Here is a 16,906-nt window from a genome sequence, read left to right as displayed (position 1 = left end):
TTAGGTAGTTGTGCTGTCTATTTTTCTTTTTGCTTTTAGATATATATATATATATATATATATATATATATATATATATATATATATAGTCAGCGAAAAGAAGGGCGACTGCAGCACACCAGGAGTTTCAAGTGAAAAAAGGTTTTATTCCAAGTGAACAAGCTATGTTTCTGTGGTCTCACACCACCTTTGTCAAGGTGTGAGACCACAGAAACGTAGCTTGTTCACTTGAAATAAAACCTTTTTTCACTTGAAACTCCTGGTGTGCTGCAGTCGCCCTTCCTTTCTCTGACTGGATTTGGACCCAGGACCGGGGTCCCAGAGATTGCTGGCACCCACCTATTTACTGCAATTTTGAAGTGCTGCTCTCCCACACACGAAATATATATATATATATATATATATTAGGGCTCCACGATATATCCCAATTGAATTACAATAATTGGGGAATGCGATATGTCGATGCAGCCCTTCGCAAAATTTTGTGATTAAACAGTGGCCCCGGACAACGGTAAGCTAAGCTCCCATGCAGCATGGCTAGGCTCGGCCCCTTCATTGTGCCGCCCACTGTCTCTCCTCCTAGTAGTGCCCAGTGCTGGGAGGAGGTTAACCCCAGCATGGCTGGTCTCTGTTAACTCCTTGGGGACGGAGCCCATTATAACCCTAAAGACGGGAGCATTTTTTGCAATTCTGACCACTGTCACTTTAAGCATTAATAACTCTGGGATGCTTTTACTTTTCATTCTGATTCCGAGATTGTTTTTTCGTGACCTATTCTACTTTATGTTAGTGGTAAATTTTTGTCGATACTTGCATAGTTTTTTGGTGAAAAATTCCAAAATTTGATGCAAAAATTTAAAATGTTGCATTTTTCTAACTTTGAAGCTCTCTGCTTGTAAGGAAAATAAACATTCTAAATAAATAATATTTTGATTCACATATACTATATGTCTACTTTATGTTTGCATCATAAAATTGATGAGTTTTTACTTTTGGAAAACATCAGAGGGCTTCAAAGTTCAGAAGCAATTTTCCAATTTTTCACAAAATTTTCAAAATCGGAATTTTTTAGGGGCCAGTTCAGTTTTGAAGTGGATTTGAAGGGCCTTCATATTAGAAATACCCCATAAATTACCCCATTATAAAAACTGCACCCCTCAAAGTATTCAAAATGACATTCAGTAAGTTTGTTAACCCTTTAGGTGTTTCACAGGAATAGCAGCAAAGTGAAGGAGAAAATTCAAAATCTTAATTTTTTACACTCGCATGTTCTTGTAGACCCAGTTTTTCAAAATTTACAAGGGGTAAAAGGAGAAAAAGCCCCCCAAAATTTGTAACCCAATTTCTCTCGAGTATGGAAATACCTCAAATGTGTATGTCAAGTGTTCGGCGGGCGCAGTAGAGGGCTCAGAATGGAAGGAGCGACAATGGGATTTTGGAGAGTGAGTTTTGCTGAAATGGTTTTTGGGGGCACGTCGCATTTAGGAAGCCCCTATGGTGCCAGAAGAGCAAAAAAAAAAACACATGGCATACTATTTTGGAAACTACACCCATCAAGGCACGTAACAAGGGGTCCGGTGAGCCTTAACACCCCACAGGTGTTAGACGACTTTTCGTTATATTCGGATGTGTAAATGAAAAAAAAAATTTCACTAAAGTGCAGGTTTTTTCCCCAAATTGACCATTTCTACAAAGGGTAATGGGAGAAAAATCCCCCCAAACTTTGTAACGCAATTTCTCCCGAGTACGGAGATACCCCATATGTGGCCCTAAACTGTTGCCTTGAAATCCGACAGGGCGCATTTGAGGCCTGAATAAGGAATTTGCAGTAGGGGTGGACCCGGTTACAAGGATGGGGCTTGTCTCAACCAAAACCCTACAGCAGTGTCTCCCACAGGGTGCCTCCAGCTGTTGCAAGACTCCCAGCCTGCCAGGACAGTCTATGGCTGTCCAGCAACACTGGGAGTTGTGGTTTAGCCACAGCTGGAGGCGCCGTTTAGGAAACACTGCCGTATGAGACGTTTTTAATTTTTATTGGGGCGGGCGACGTGTAAGGGGTGTATGTGTAGTGTTTTACTTTTTATTATTTGTTAGTGTAGTGTACTGTTTTCAGGGTACATTCACACAGGCAGGGGTTCACAGTAAGTTTCCTTGAAGGAAGCCCACTGTAAACCCGCCCGTGTGAATGTACCCTGTACATTCACATGGGGGGGGCAAACCTTCAGCTGTGGCAAAATGACAACTCCCAGAATGCACTGACAGACCGTACATGCTGGGAGTTGTAGTTTTACAACAGCTGTAGGCACACTGGTGGGGAACCACTGAGTTAGAAAACAGACTCTAGCTCAGTGATTCCAACCCATGTGCCTCCAGCTGTTGCAAGACTACAACTCCCAGCATGTACGGTCTGTCAGTGCACTCTGGGAGTTGTAGTTTTGCAACAGCTGGAGGCACACGGGTTGGAATCACTGAGTTAGGAAACAGACTCTAGCTCAGTGTTTCCCAACCAGTGTGCCTACAGCTGTTACAACTACAATTTCCAGCACGGCCAGACAATCAGGGATGCTGTGCGTGCATTTCTGCAATATCTGGCCCTTCAGATGTTGCAGAACTACAACTCCCAGCATGCCTGGACAGTCTGGGCATGCTAGGAGTTGTAGTTATGCAACAACTGGGGAAGAACAGTGGCCTCCAAACTGTAGCCCTCCAGATGTTACAAAACTACAACTCCAAGCATGCCCAGACTGTCCAGGCATGCAGGGAGTTGTAGTTCTGCTACATCTGAAGGGCCAGATATTGCAGAACTACAAGCCCAGCATCCCTGACTGTCTGGGCATGCTGGGAGTTGTAGTTTTGCAACATCTGTTGGGCTACAGTTTGGAGACCACCATATAGTGGTCTCCAAACTGTGTCACTTCAGATGTTGCAAAACTACAACTCCCAGCATGCCCAGACAGTCATTGCATGCTGGGAGTTGTAGTTTTGCAACATCTGGAGGACCACAGGTTAGAGACCACTACACAGTGGTCTCCAAACTGTGACCCTCCAGATGTTGCAAAACTACAACTCCCAGCATGCCCAGACAGCCTTTGGCTGTGTGTGCATGCTGGGAGTTGTAGTTTTGCAGCTTTTAGAAGGCCACAGTGAAGATCACTTACCGCGATCTTCACTGCAGCCTTCTCAGCCGCACTTTCCGGCCGCCGCTTGTTCCTGCTGCCGTTGCTACGGGATGCCGCCGCCGATGCCGATCCGGGTAAGCCGGGCCATGTCCCCCACCTCGCCGCCTGTGTTCCCCCGCTCTGTACCGACTTCGATCGGTGCGCAGAGCGGGGGGAAATGAACTGTAACCCCCCGCCCCCCTCCTGCCATTGTTGGTCAGCCTGACCGACCAATGGCAGGGAATAGGAGGGGGTGGCAACATTGCCACCTCGCTCCTATGCTGTAGGCTGATCGGAGCTGTCTCTGACAGCTCCGATTAGTCTTATTTTCCGGGAGATCTGGTCACCAGTGACCCGATTTGCCCGGATCGCGGCAAATCGCAGGTCTGAATTGACCTGCGATTTGCTGCGATCGCCGATATGGGGGGTCTCAGGACCCCCCTAGGCATTGCCACGGGATGCCTGCTGATAGATATCAGCAGGCATCCCGGTCCGATCACCGCCCGTCGAGCGGCAGTGATCAGAAATACGGAGGGCGTATGGATACGCCCTCCGTCCTTAAGTGACGGGACGCGAGGGGGTATGCATACGCCCTTCGTCGCCAAGGAGTTAATAAACAGCAGAGTCGTGCAGCAGATGTATGAAGCTGCTAAGCAAGCTCGCTTCATACTGGTTAATGCCGAACATAACTGATCCGAGTGATGTCGGGCATTATCCCTTTAGACACTGCAATCAAAGTTGATTGCGGTGTCTAAAATGCCAAAGTGACTGCCGGTAGCTTAGTGGAGTTAATTGGGACACCCGTGGCAAAATGCCACTGGGTCGCGATCTGCTGAGAGGACAAGCGGAGGTTCCCTACCTTTGTCCGTCCTGTCTGCAGCCTCAGCAGCCTGTAGTAATGTATGTAGCACAGATAGCAATGATTAATGCTCTGCCTATGGCACAGCATTGATCAGTGTCTACAATCACAAGAATGCAAGTAATAGTCCCCATGGCAGTGGAGGGGTCGGGCCATACTGTATTGGAGCTTAGCTTACCGCTGTGCGGGCCACTGTTTAATAGCAAAATTTTTCAAAGGGCTGCATCGACATATCGCAATCCGCAATTATCACAATTCAGTTGGGATTGCAATATATCTCATGACAGTAAATGTTGGCACCCCTGAATTTTTTCAAGAAAATTAAGTATTTCTCACAGAAAAGGATTGCAGTAACACATGTTTTGCTATACACATTTACTCCCTTTGTGTGTATTAGAACTAAACTAAAAAGGGAGGAAAAAACGCAAATTGGACATAATGTCACATCAAACTCCAAAAATGGGCTTGACATAATTATTGGCACCCTTTTTAAAATTGTGGAAAAATAAGATTGTTTCCAGCATGTGATGCTCCTTTAAACTCACCCGGGGCAAGTAACAGGTGTGGGCAATATAAAAATCACACCTGAAAGCAGATAAAAAGGAGAAAAGTTCACTTAGTCTTTGCATTGTGTGTCTGTGTGTGCCACACTAAGCATGGACAACAGAAAGAGGAGAAGAGAACTGTCTGAGGACTTGAGAACCAAAATTGTGGAACAATATTAACAATCTCAAGGTTACAAGTCCATCTCCAGAGATCTAGATTTGCTTTTGTCCAAATTATAAGTTAAGGGTGCCAATCATTTTGTCTAGCCCATTTTTGGAGTTCGGTGTGACATTATGTCCAATTAGCTTTTTTTCCTCCCTTTTTTGGTTTTGTTCCAATACACAGAAAGAGACTAAACATGTGTATAGCAAAACATGTTACTGCAATCCTTTTCTGTGAGAAATACTTGATTTACTTGAAAAATTTCAGGGGTGAGGGCATTGGACATGAAATAGGAGGGATTTCACCATTTGTTTATTATCGCAATTGCATATCGAAAGTACAATATTTACCTCCATAATTGCAATTGCACATTTTGCCCAAATCATGCAGCCCTAAAATATATCTGTTTGTGTGTGTATATATATATATATATATATATATATATATATATATATGTATGTATAAATGTGCATGTATATGAGTTTATAAACAATATATCTCAAATTTTGAACACAGCTTTGACATTAGAGCAGAAAAGTGTGTGAGACTTTTGTGCTTTAGGCTGGAATTCCACTGAGTTTTTTTTTTTGCAAAAATGCTAATTTTCCGCACAAAAAAACGCCACGTCCAGATGTTGCTGCAAGTCAATAGTTAACTGCAAAATGGCAGTTTTTAAGTTTTTCAGTTTGGCGTTTTTTTTTTTTTTTTTTTTTATCCTTTTGGCGTTTTTCAGCAATTTTAGGCTCAGAGGCTGGATTTTCAAAACGCCTGACAAAACCTAGTTTGGCGTTTTTTGCCCTGAAATCGAGGCGTTTCCCCCCCATAGAAGTCTATGGGAGAGCAAAAAAGCCAAGAAAAACTCCATGTTGGTTTAAAATGTTGCATTTTTTCAGGCGGTTTTTATTCTTTTTTGGACTTTAGCAATCCAAAAAATTGATGGTGATACCTTTTTTTTATTAAAATTACGTAGGGTACCATTAAAAAAACATAATAATAAAAAAGATACAGTAGTGATGGAAAAAATTGTATCTAACGAAATGTATCTTTTTTATTACGAAATGTTTCTTAATTTTTAAACGGATCAATTTATGTGGGCGGGTAAAGCACTAAAAACCTTTGCCATTCACACAAATGTGATATTGGATCATTTTTCTACATAATATAGGAAGTCCCTTGGGACAACTCCTTCCCTACAGTTACCCACCAGGTTAAATTCTCTTTATTTGCTTTACTTAATTACACGATATTTCTGAAATGTTACAGAAATGTTGAATACATGAATCAAAAGTAAAACATACTTATGTAACTTATGATTTACCTAAATTACATTTGCAATGTTCACTTGACTTGAAAAGAAAAAAAACAGTATTCATATCCTTAATATCCCACCGATCCAGTGTTGGGTCTCCAGCAGTTGCACATTGGTCTTTGTTTATAGGCTGCCAGAGAAGTAATACCATGCCATTACACAACTGCTGTGGCCAATAAGTGGCCACAGTAGTCACATACTGTACTAATGGTTTTATCTCTCAAACAACCAACGAGACTCAACAAACATTATTAAACTTTTTTCTGTTTAGAAATAAAAATGGGAATGATTATTGATCCAGAGATGTTGTTCTATGTATTTTGAATTTATCATACTACTAGCTGCACGGTTTTTCCTACCTAATCCTTGTGGGGGAGGAAAAGCAACAAATGAGGAAGCTTTTGTTCTCATTTGCTGTCTTCAAATCATGTCCTCACATCCCCTCCTCATATCCCAACCACAAATCCCCTCCTCATATTCCTACCTCATTTCCTGTCCTAATATCTCGACCTCATATCCCGTCCCCATGCCCAGAGTCCCTATGTAAGTCCCCATGTCCCATCTTCATATCCTGTCCTTATATCCCGTACCTATGTCCCGTTACTATATCCCGTCCCTATATCCCATCCCCATTTCCTGTCCTCATATCCCATCCCCATATCCCGTCCTAATATCCTGTTCTCATATCTAATCCTCATATCCTATCCCCATATCCTGTCCTGATATCTAATTCTCATTTCTAATCCTCATATCCCGTCCTCATATCCTGACCTCATATCCCATCCCCATATCCTGTCCCCGTATCCCATCCCCATATCATGTCCTCGTATCCCGTCCTCATATCCCATCCTCGTATCTCGTCCTCGTATCCTGTCCTCGTATCCCGTCCTCATATATAACGACCTCATATTCCATCCTCATATCTAGTCCTCCTATCTAATCCTCATATCTAATCCTTATATCCCATCCTCAGGTGGGAATGAGTTGTGATGAAGATATTGTAAGATGAAAATAAAAGGGATGTGGCTTAAAGGGTGGACATGTTTTTGCAAGATGGGGCATGGAATGCGGGGAGGGTGTGGCTTGCCAGTGACTGACGCATTCACCAGGAGAGGCAGAGCCTGTGGAGTATGGTACCAGATCAAACAAAAACCCCATCCTTCACATAAGGGGGTAGGTTAGGGTTAATTTAGCTATTATATATATTTTTTATTATTAGTGAAATATATATTTACATTATTAGAGAAATATCTCCAGCCATATTAAAGTTATGCTGGAAGATACATTTCCCATAGATTTGCATTGGACTTTAAACAAAAACCCTGACCCTCGCAAATGGGGCGTAGGTTAGGGTTAAATTAACTATCCTATATTTTTATTTGACATATAAGTAACATGTGACTGAGTATTATTGAAATATCTCCAGCTGTTTGGAAGTTATGTCATAACATATATTTCCCATAGACTTGTATGGGATTTTAAACAAAAACTCAGACCCTCACAAATGGGGGTGGGTAAGGGTTAAATTACCTATCCTATGTTTGTTGTTGACAATAAGTAACATGTGTACTAAGTTTCATGGAAATATCTTTAGCCGTTTGGAAGTGATGCTGGAACATGTACACACACACACACAATGGGGGAGATTAACCAAAACCTGTGCATAGAAAAAATTGCTGAGTTGCCCATAATTACCAATCAGATCGCTTCTTTCATTTTGCACAGGCAATGTTAAAAATCAATGAAGCGATCTGATTGATTGCTATGGGCAACTGGGCAACTTTTTCTCTGCACAGGTTTTGATAAATCTCCCCCATTGAGTTTTATATATATAGATTTCTGTGCTTTGCCCTACATTATTAGCATACACTGAGGTTAAACAGGAGTTTAAGGGTTATAATGTGCACCCAAAACATGTTAGTTCTAAGTCTGGCTCTTACCAAAGCCACATGTCTTCCAGCCCTGCTCTTGCTGGATAGACCAGTCAGTTCTAGCTGACTAGCCCTGCTCTAGCTAGGCATATAAACTCCTAGGCCAAAGTGTTATTTTTAGGTAGAATCCTGGTCTACAAGCAAGTTGCTGTCCTGTTCTTGGTTCAGTCCACCCTGTGAGGATAACATTCTTCAAGTATTTAGCTCCAAGAAGTAGTCAAAGAAAGAATAAGTTGAATAAGTATTGCACCACAGTAAGTAATTTAAATGAAAAATATAAATGAATTTACAATATAAAGTAATCATATGGAAACAAACTTACAGTAACATAGTTCATAGTAACATAGTTCATGAGGTTGAAAAAAAGACCAGAGTCCATCAAGTTCAACCTTTAACCCTAATAAGTCCCTATTGAGTTGAGTTGATCCAGAGGAAGGCAAAAACCCCTCATACTAGAGGTAAAAATTCCTCCCCGACTCCAAATATGGGAGTCAGAATAAATCCCTGGATCAACCTTCTGTCCCTATAAATTTAGGATACATAACCAGTAATGTTATTACTCTCCAAAAATGCATCCTGACCCTTTTTGAACTCTATTACAGAGTTCACCATGACGACCTCCTCCGGGAGAGAATTCCACAGTCTCACTGCTCTTACAGTAAAGAACCCCCGTCTGTGCTGGTGTAGAAACCTTCTTTCCTCTAGACGTAGAGGATGCCCCCTTGTTATTGATACAGTCCTGGGTATCAATAGATCAGGGGAGAGATCTCTGTATGCCCCCCTGATATATTCATACAAGGTTATTAGGTCGCCCCTAATCCTTCTTTTTTCTAAACTAAATAACCCTAATTCTGATAATCTTTCTGGGTACTGTAGTCCTCCCATCATTCCCCGTATTACTCTGGTTGCCAGTCTTTGTACTCCAGCACCACTATATCTTTCTTGTACACTGGTGCCCAGTACTGTACACAGTATTCTATGTGTGGTCTGACTAGTGATTTGTACAGCGGTAGAATTATTTCCTTGTTGTGCACCCCATGATTTTATTAGCCTTGGCAGCAGCTGCCCGACACTGGTCACTACAGCTAAATTTACTGTTAACTAAGACTCCCAAGTCCTTTTCCACGTCAGTTGTCCCAAGTGTTCTCCCATTTAATACATAATCCCAGCCCGGATTTTCTTCCCCATGTGCATTACCTTACATTTATCTGTGTTGAACCTCATCTGCCACTTCCCAGCCCAAACCTTCAACCTATCCAGATCTATTTGTAACAGTTCACAATAGTGTTTACTGCTTTACAGAGTTTTGTGTCATCTGCAAAGATTGCTACTTTACTATTCAACCCCTCTACAAGGTCATTAATGGATATATTAAATAGGACAGGACCCAAGACGTACCCCTGTGGTACCCCACTAGTAACAGTCCCCAATCAGAATAAGTACCATTAATAACCACCCTCTGTTTCCTATCACTGAGTCAGTTACTTACCCACTTGCACACATTCTCCCCCAGCCCAAACCTTCTCATTTTATGCACCAACCTTTTATGTGGAACCGTATCAAATGCTTTGGAAAAATCCAGATATGCGACATCCAGTGATTGCCCCTGGTCCAGTCTGGAGCTCACCTCCTCATAGAAGCTGATCAGGTTAGTTTGACAGGACCGATCCCTCATAAATCCATGCTGATACGGGGTCATACATTTATTATTATCAAGATATTCCAAAAAAGCATCTCTTAGGAAACCCTCAAACAATTTACATACAACCAAGGTTAAGCTAACAGGTCTATAATTCCCAGGGTCACCTTTTGACCCCTTCTTAAATATTGGCACCACATTTGCCATGCGCCAGTCCTGTGAACAGTCATCAAGTCTTATCTAAATGGGATACTAAGGTATATAATGAGGTAATAGAGGAAAGAGAAAAGGGAAAAGAAAAAAGAAGAAAAGAACAAAGGTGGAGTAGACCGTTGGGTATTAAAATAATGAAAATATTTAATTACTGAAAAACAATAATACACTCAAATGGATAGATAGTACTGATATAGTCGAAGAGGGGACTCACGGGGCTTTTGTGGTCATTCCCCAGCAAAATAACTGCATATATCAAGTAATAAAAATAGCAGTAAAAAATAAAAGATAAAAACTATACAAAAATTGTAAAAAAAAAATTGCAATAAAATGGATGGATGCGGCATGATTGCAAAAAGAAATAAAAATAATACCATTAATATAGTTCATATAAATTATCTGGCTACTTTATGCTGTAGACCAAGTGGCTGTTAGATAAACCAATAGAAAATAGCTACCATATAATATCTCCCAATACTCCTGTGGAGAAAGATCGTAACAACAATATATCCATTGAATAGTGTTATTAAGTACAGTTCATTGCGTACTGTGTCCTAAAAGAAATTGCACAATCCTGATCCTCCTGTGGAGAAAGTAGCGCTGCTGATGTAATTGATAGTGTTGTATCCTAAACAAAGAAAGAAAAGCAAATTGCACAGTCCCGGTAATCCTAGAAAGTAAACAAGCAGCAGAAAGAGTGATGATATTTCACAATCCCGATCGTCCTAGAAAGATAAAGAAGCAACAACTGGGAAGTTGGCAGCTGTGCAGCTGTCAAGTACAGTTCGTGACGGTGCACTTCAATATGAGAGATCACTGAAATTATCAGGACTATGTTCTGTGCATATCCAAATGTCCTGTTAATGTAAAAGTCTGGTGGACTGTGTCCAGCTCACCCGCTTCTCTGAGGTCCCCCATTGTTCGGTCTTACTGTCATCCACCATGCTACCAGCAGGCATAGGACAGCTGTCACTACAAGAGGCTGTCCCTCGCAGCGAGCGTGCGGGGTGCGAAGACAGGTTTGGCATCGGTCCTCAGTGATGCAAGGTGCAGTGTCTGGTCTCAGTTATGTCCGTGGGTGCAATAGTGCGAACTTTCAGTGAAAAGGCGATCAGTTTGAATTAGAGACAGTTATAGAATCCAAAATGGTAGCAAAAATCTAGCCCAGGGTGCAATCAATATTAGTGCTGCATTTAATGTATACTGCAGGAACCTAGACGCTTTCAGGAGGCTCCTTCTTTCTTCAGTAGCTGAAGTGCCATAAAATTATCTTACTTTCATATCCAACTAATTGGTCTAAAGACAAAAGTGAAGTGGAAAAATGGGTGGAATAGAATCAAGAGGGGAGGGTGAAAGGGAAATGGCAGAATGAATTGACATGATGCCTAGTATTGATAAAGATGTAGAATTGAGCAGATAAAATGAATAAATAAATAAAGAAGTTGGAAATATAGGAATAAAAGAATGAGAAAAAGTGAAAAGTAATAATAATCAATGAAGGATGCAGATAGTCATGTTTTTATGAGGGAGTGACCACAAGGGCCCTGGGAATCACCTCTTCGACTATATCAGTAGTATCTATCTATTTGAGTGTATTATTGTTTTTAAGTAATTAAATATTTTCAATGCTTTAATATCCAACAGTCTACGCCACCTTTGTTCTTTTCTTCTTTTTTCTTTCCCCTTTTCTCTTTACTTTATATTCTATTACCTCATTATATACCTCAGTATCCCATTTAGATAGGACTTGAGGACTGTACCTTTGTTTCCATATGATTACTTTATCTCTTCTGGCATTTTGGGTATTAATGCTGTAACAGTTAACCTCAGCCACTTCTAAGTCTTGGTCTTATTGTGTCTCTTGAGCTGCACATCTTTATTTAAGTCATTTACAATATAAGTTGTAACATGCTGTTATTATTGAACAGCAATGTAATTTCAAGTTCCCCTCCAAGACCCGTGAATGGCCAGTCAGTGCCAGCCATTCAGGGCTCCTGGCGGGGAATATGAATAAACAGTGCAGAGTTTTTATATCCGTCGCCGGGGAGCGGAGCATTGCAGCATGCTGCCCACTGCCCTGGTTTATAAATTAGGATTGCAGCAGGTATAAGAAGTGAGACCCGATGCAATAGGATCCTCATCCTCTGTACTACTGCCTCCAACATGAAGGGAGTAGTAGCACAAGTGCAATCACCACAGCTGTCTGCAGACTCCTGCAGCTGGGTTAAACTACTGCTCCCATCATAGGAAAGATTATGTTCCATAATGGGAGTAGTAGAACCACAGTGCAACAGGAGTCCGTCCGTGCGGAGTAAACTTTAAAAACAGTATAGAATTGCGCACAAAACTGGAAACTTACACAACCTGATACATCTAGTTGTGTACGTTTTTGTAAGGTGGATCAAAGCATATGGTTTGCCATATGGTTGTATGTGGTTTTCAAATAGAAAAGGTATATGGCAACCATATAACAAAAATGTAATGTGAATGCACCCTAAATGCATCACATTTGTTGTGGATAACTGTTCACAAGAATAATAAAATAGTATGATAAACATATAATGAAATATGATTGTACTTACCAAGCAAAAACAAAGGAATTCTCCCAGTATATTGAGTAAGTTTTCCAAATATAGCTGCACATATTGAATTTGTAACACCAAAACAGATAATTACAAAGCCCACATACTTTAATCCCAAAATGCAGGTCACATAAGACTGGAAGACATAAAAACAATAACAGCAGTGTTATTAAAGGAGTACTTCAGGATCTGAAAACTTATCCCTTATTCCAAGGATAAGTGTCATATTGCGGGAGGGGTACTGACTGCTGGGTCTGCAGAAAGGGGGTGTGTTGACCACCGCACAAAGCGACAGCCAACACGCCCCCTCAATGCAGCATTAGCTTAGCAGACAAAAATTCTGGATTTATTTTTAAATCAACTGGTGTCAAAAAGTTAATACTGTAAAAAGTAACACAAAAAGTTATATATATATATATATATATATATATATATATATACACACACATTTGCATACATTTGAAAAATAAATTATTAGTATACCTTAGTAAAATCACTGGCAATAAAGCCTTGTTCAAAACCACTAAACATAGTAAGTGGAATAAGCAGACATTGTCTTTTATCTCGGAGATGCTTAAATGTTAGAAGGAGCGAAGAGCCACAGTTAACTTCTTTATCATCTCTGTCTCCTTGTATTTGATCCAAAAATATGATTACCAATATCACAGCTAACACTCCGCAACCTTAAAGAAAGCAAACAGACATTTTGTAAATAACTTCTATAAGTTTAATTTTATATACCATGCAAATACATACAAATTAAGTATAAAACTATAAACATATCTCACTGATCATCTCACAGCTGTTCAAAAAAATGCCTGTCGAGAGAAAGCAGTTGGCTCATGTAGATATGTTACTTACTTGCTGCTGAAGTCCGTTTTGGTTTTTATGTCAAAACCATAACTTTTTACTTTTTTTTTTTTGCTTTTTTGGGATAAGCTACATTTTTTAACACTTTCTGTGGGGAATGGGAAAAAATATTCAATTCTGACTTTTTTACATTTTCATGGGGCTTAGGTATTGCATTACTTTTCTTATGCTACTCAGTACAATCACAGTAAAGCCAAATTAATATAGTTTTTTCTTTAACTTTTCTTTAAACTAAATCATTGTTTTTGCGTTGTGTCTAGAGATGAGTGAATCGAAGCTGACAAACCCAAATTCGTTACGAATTTCATGGAAAATTTGATTTGCAACGAATGCGAATATCGCCGTGATTCTATTGCGCGAATCACTTCATTAAACTCCATTTACTGCAGTCCAGGCTCCAGGGCATCTAAAATGGCGGATCCACATGTCAGTACATGGGGCAAGGAATGCTGAGAAGGGGAGAAGGCAAGGCGCAAAGGCAGGTAGGCGGAATGACCCTGAATCACATGCAGGATGCAGCCTATCAGCAGCCAGTCACCCGTGTGATGTCACAGCCCTAAATATTTGGCAGCCATTTTCCGACTCGTCATTTCATTCATTACACTGCAGAGAGATAGGACAGACATCGCTGTGTGTGTTACACAGAAAAGCTTTTTGCAGCAGCGTTTCACCTCTTAGTCACCTCAGCCTTTTGTAGGACACAGAGCACAGCGTTTTTGCACAGAAATTAATTCTTACAGCAGCGATTAACCCACTGAGTCACTGTGAACAGCATTGTATTACAGAGAGGGGCAGAGAGCTGTGTGTTGCCTCAGCTGCAGAAAATTTTTTTTGGGGAAAATCTGTGTCTTTGTTCCACAACAACTGGTCTGCTGGTTATACTAGTATGTAGACGGCATACTCCATACTAAGCAGTCCATTTCTAATAGTATTTGAGAGACTTTTTAGCAATTTTGGGTTTTGTACACAGTGACTGTGTGCTGCAGCACTGTTGTGTACTGCTGGTGTTGTGGGCGCATTTTTCTGCCCTCATAAGTGCATACCACATAACCTACATCTAAGTGGTGTACTATTTTGTACCTGTTAATCTGTTAAGGGCCTAGATACTGTGAAAGGACAGCCAAAAGTAATCACTGGCTGGTGTTTTAAAGGACAGTCAAAAGTACACACCTGCTGCTGTTCTAGACAAATACTGTTTTAAGCGTAGTGAAGCGAATTGTACTTCCCTCATATACGCACTAAGTATGTCAGGTAGAGAAGTGACAGGACATGCACAGAGGAGTGGTAGAGGCCTAAATTCATCAGGCAGAGGTTGCAGCAGACTAGGGGCGAGTGGCAGCAGGAGTTGCAGCGAGAGGCCTGAGCTCCCGCTATCAGCTAGCGGTCGTGTCTTGACCAGCAACCCATCTGCCATCATTGATTGGTTAACACGGTCATCCACTTCATCATAAGGGACATCTGATACCCCCAGTCAACAGTCTGTGGGATCCTCAGACACAACCCTCCGTTGGCATGGCCCGGGAGCAGTCCCTGTCCTGCCATTACCTCTATCCAGGGACAGATCCAGAGTCGAGTCTCGGGAGGGGCACTATTAGAGTATTTTGTGTTGGCGGACAGAAAATAAGGTGTTGCTTACGGAACTTACAATATTATTAAATGTATCATACAGTCCTAACCTTGTTTAAGACTCTTAGGCCATGTTCACATGTCAGAATAATAATCAAATATACCAATTGCCACAGAATGGGAAAGTGCTAAAGAAGTTTTTACCATTTAAAACTACAGCTTCCAGTATGACCTAAGTAGTGGTGAGGGGATGCTGGGAGTTGTTGTTTCACCCATCATTACTGCAGAACTTCTTCAGTGACTACAGCTCTGATGGGACACACACAGGAGGATACAGAATGATATCAGTGATTACAGGTGACGTCTTCTCTATAGTCTTTCCTTATCTAATTCAGATGTACATACCGCCGGGACTTGTTTCAGCTAAATGTTCTCTCTGCAGAACTTGATGCCCAGACGTCTCCGCACTATGTCAGCACATTCTGATCCTCTATATGAAAACAATACTTATTATAATACTGCCAGACACTATATTCTTCGAATATAATACTGGCACATACCTTCTGAAAATAATTCTGACACACTGTACCCCCTGAACATACAACACACTGTACCCTCTGAATATAATACTGCCACAAACCGTACCCTCTGAATATAATACTAACACACACCGTACCCTCTGAATATAATACTACCACACACTGCGCCATCTAAATATAATACTACCACACACTGTGCCCTCTGAATATAACACTACCACACACTGTGCCCTCTAAATTTAATACTAACAAACACTGCACTCTCTGAATATAATACTACCACACACTGCACTCTCTGAATATAATACTACCACACACTGCGCTCTCTGAATATAATACTACCACACACTGCACTCTCTGAATATAATACTACCACACTGTGCCCTCTAAATTTAATACTACCACACACTGCACTCTCTGAATATAATACTACCACACTGTGCCCTCTAAATTTAATACTACCACACACTGCACACTCTGAATAGAATACTACCACACACTGCACTCTCTGAATATAATACTACCACACACTGTGCCCTCTAAATTTAATACTACCACACACTGCACTCTCTGAATAGAATGCTACCACACACTGTACCCTCTGTATATAATACTACCACACACTGCACTCTGTGAATATAATACTACCACACACTGTACCCTCTAAATTTAATACTACCACACACTGCACTCTCTGAATATAACTTGCTGTGCAGTGCACCCTCTGAATAAAATACCCAAATGTATTGTGGCCCATAAAAAAACGTACCACCCCAGAAATTCCTCATAATCTACAATATACTTCTGAAATGCAGAACACTCTGTGCCTTCACATATAGTAATGATGCCCCATCTTGTGCCCCTACATATAATAATTATGACCCGTCCTGTTCCCCCCACATAATAATGCCCTGTGCCCCTAACATATATTGCCCCCTGTGCTGTGCCCCTCACATATAATGCCCCATCATGCGTCCCTCACATATAATTTCCCCCGTGCTGTGCCCCTCACATATAATGTCCCCTGTGCTGTTCCCCTCACATATAATGCCCCCTGTGCTGTGCCCTCACATATAATGCCCCCCATGCTGTGCCCCTCACATATAATGCTCCTGTCATATGCCCCACACATATAATGCCCCCTGTGCTGTGCCCTTCACATATAATGCCCCCGTTCTTTGCCCCTCACATATAATGCCCCCATCATGCACTCCTCACATATAATTCCCCGTGCTGTGCCCTTCAAATATAATGCCCCCGTTCTTTGCCCCTCACATATAATGCCCCCATCATGCGCCCCTCACATATAATGCCCCCTGTCCAGTCAGGGGGCATTATATGTGAGGGGCACAGCACAGGGGGCATTATATGTTTGGGGCACATGACAGGAGCATTATATGTGAGGGGCACAGGACAGGGGGCATTATATGTGAGGTGCACAGGATGGGGGCATTATATATGAGGGGCGCATGATGGGGGCATTATTTGTGAGGGGCACAGCACAGGGGGCATTATATGATATAATGCCCCCT

General features: G+C 41.4%; 1 protein-coding gene across 1 annotated transcript in view; it reads right to left on the bottom strand.

Moving 5' to 3' along the window:
* LOC130360771 (protein unc-93 homolog A-like) overlaps window positions 1-16,906 on the bottom strand; it is a 193,126-nt gene that overhangs the window by 63,678 nt on the left and 112,542 nt on the right. The window contains exons 5-6 of the mRNA XM_056563340.1: window positions 12,883-13,082; window positions 12,400-12,535 (exon numbers count right to left, since the gene is read on the bottom strand). Coding sequence (XP_056419315.1) covers window positions 12,400-12,535; window positions 12,883-13,082 — 336 coding nt within the window. The remainder of the gene's footprint in view (window positions 1-12,399; window positions 12,536-12,882; window positions 13,083-16,906) is intronic.

Source organism: Hyla sarda, chromosome 3 (genome assembly GCF_029499605.1).
Source record: "Hyla sarda isolate aHylSar1 chromosome 3, aHylSar1.hap1, whole genome shotgun sequence".
Taxonomy (NCBI): domain Eukaryota; kingdom Metazoa; phylum Chordata; class Amphibia; order Anura; family Hylidae; genus Hyla; species Hyla sarda.
Note: the sequence above shows the minus strand (reverse complement) of the source record. Positions and strands in the feature narration are given on the sequence as shown.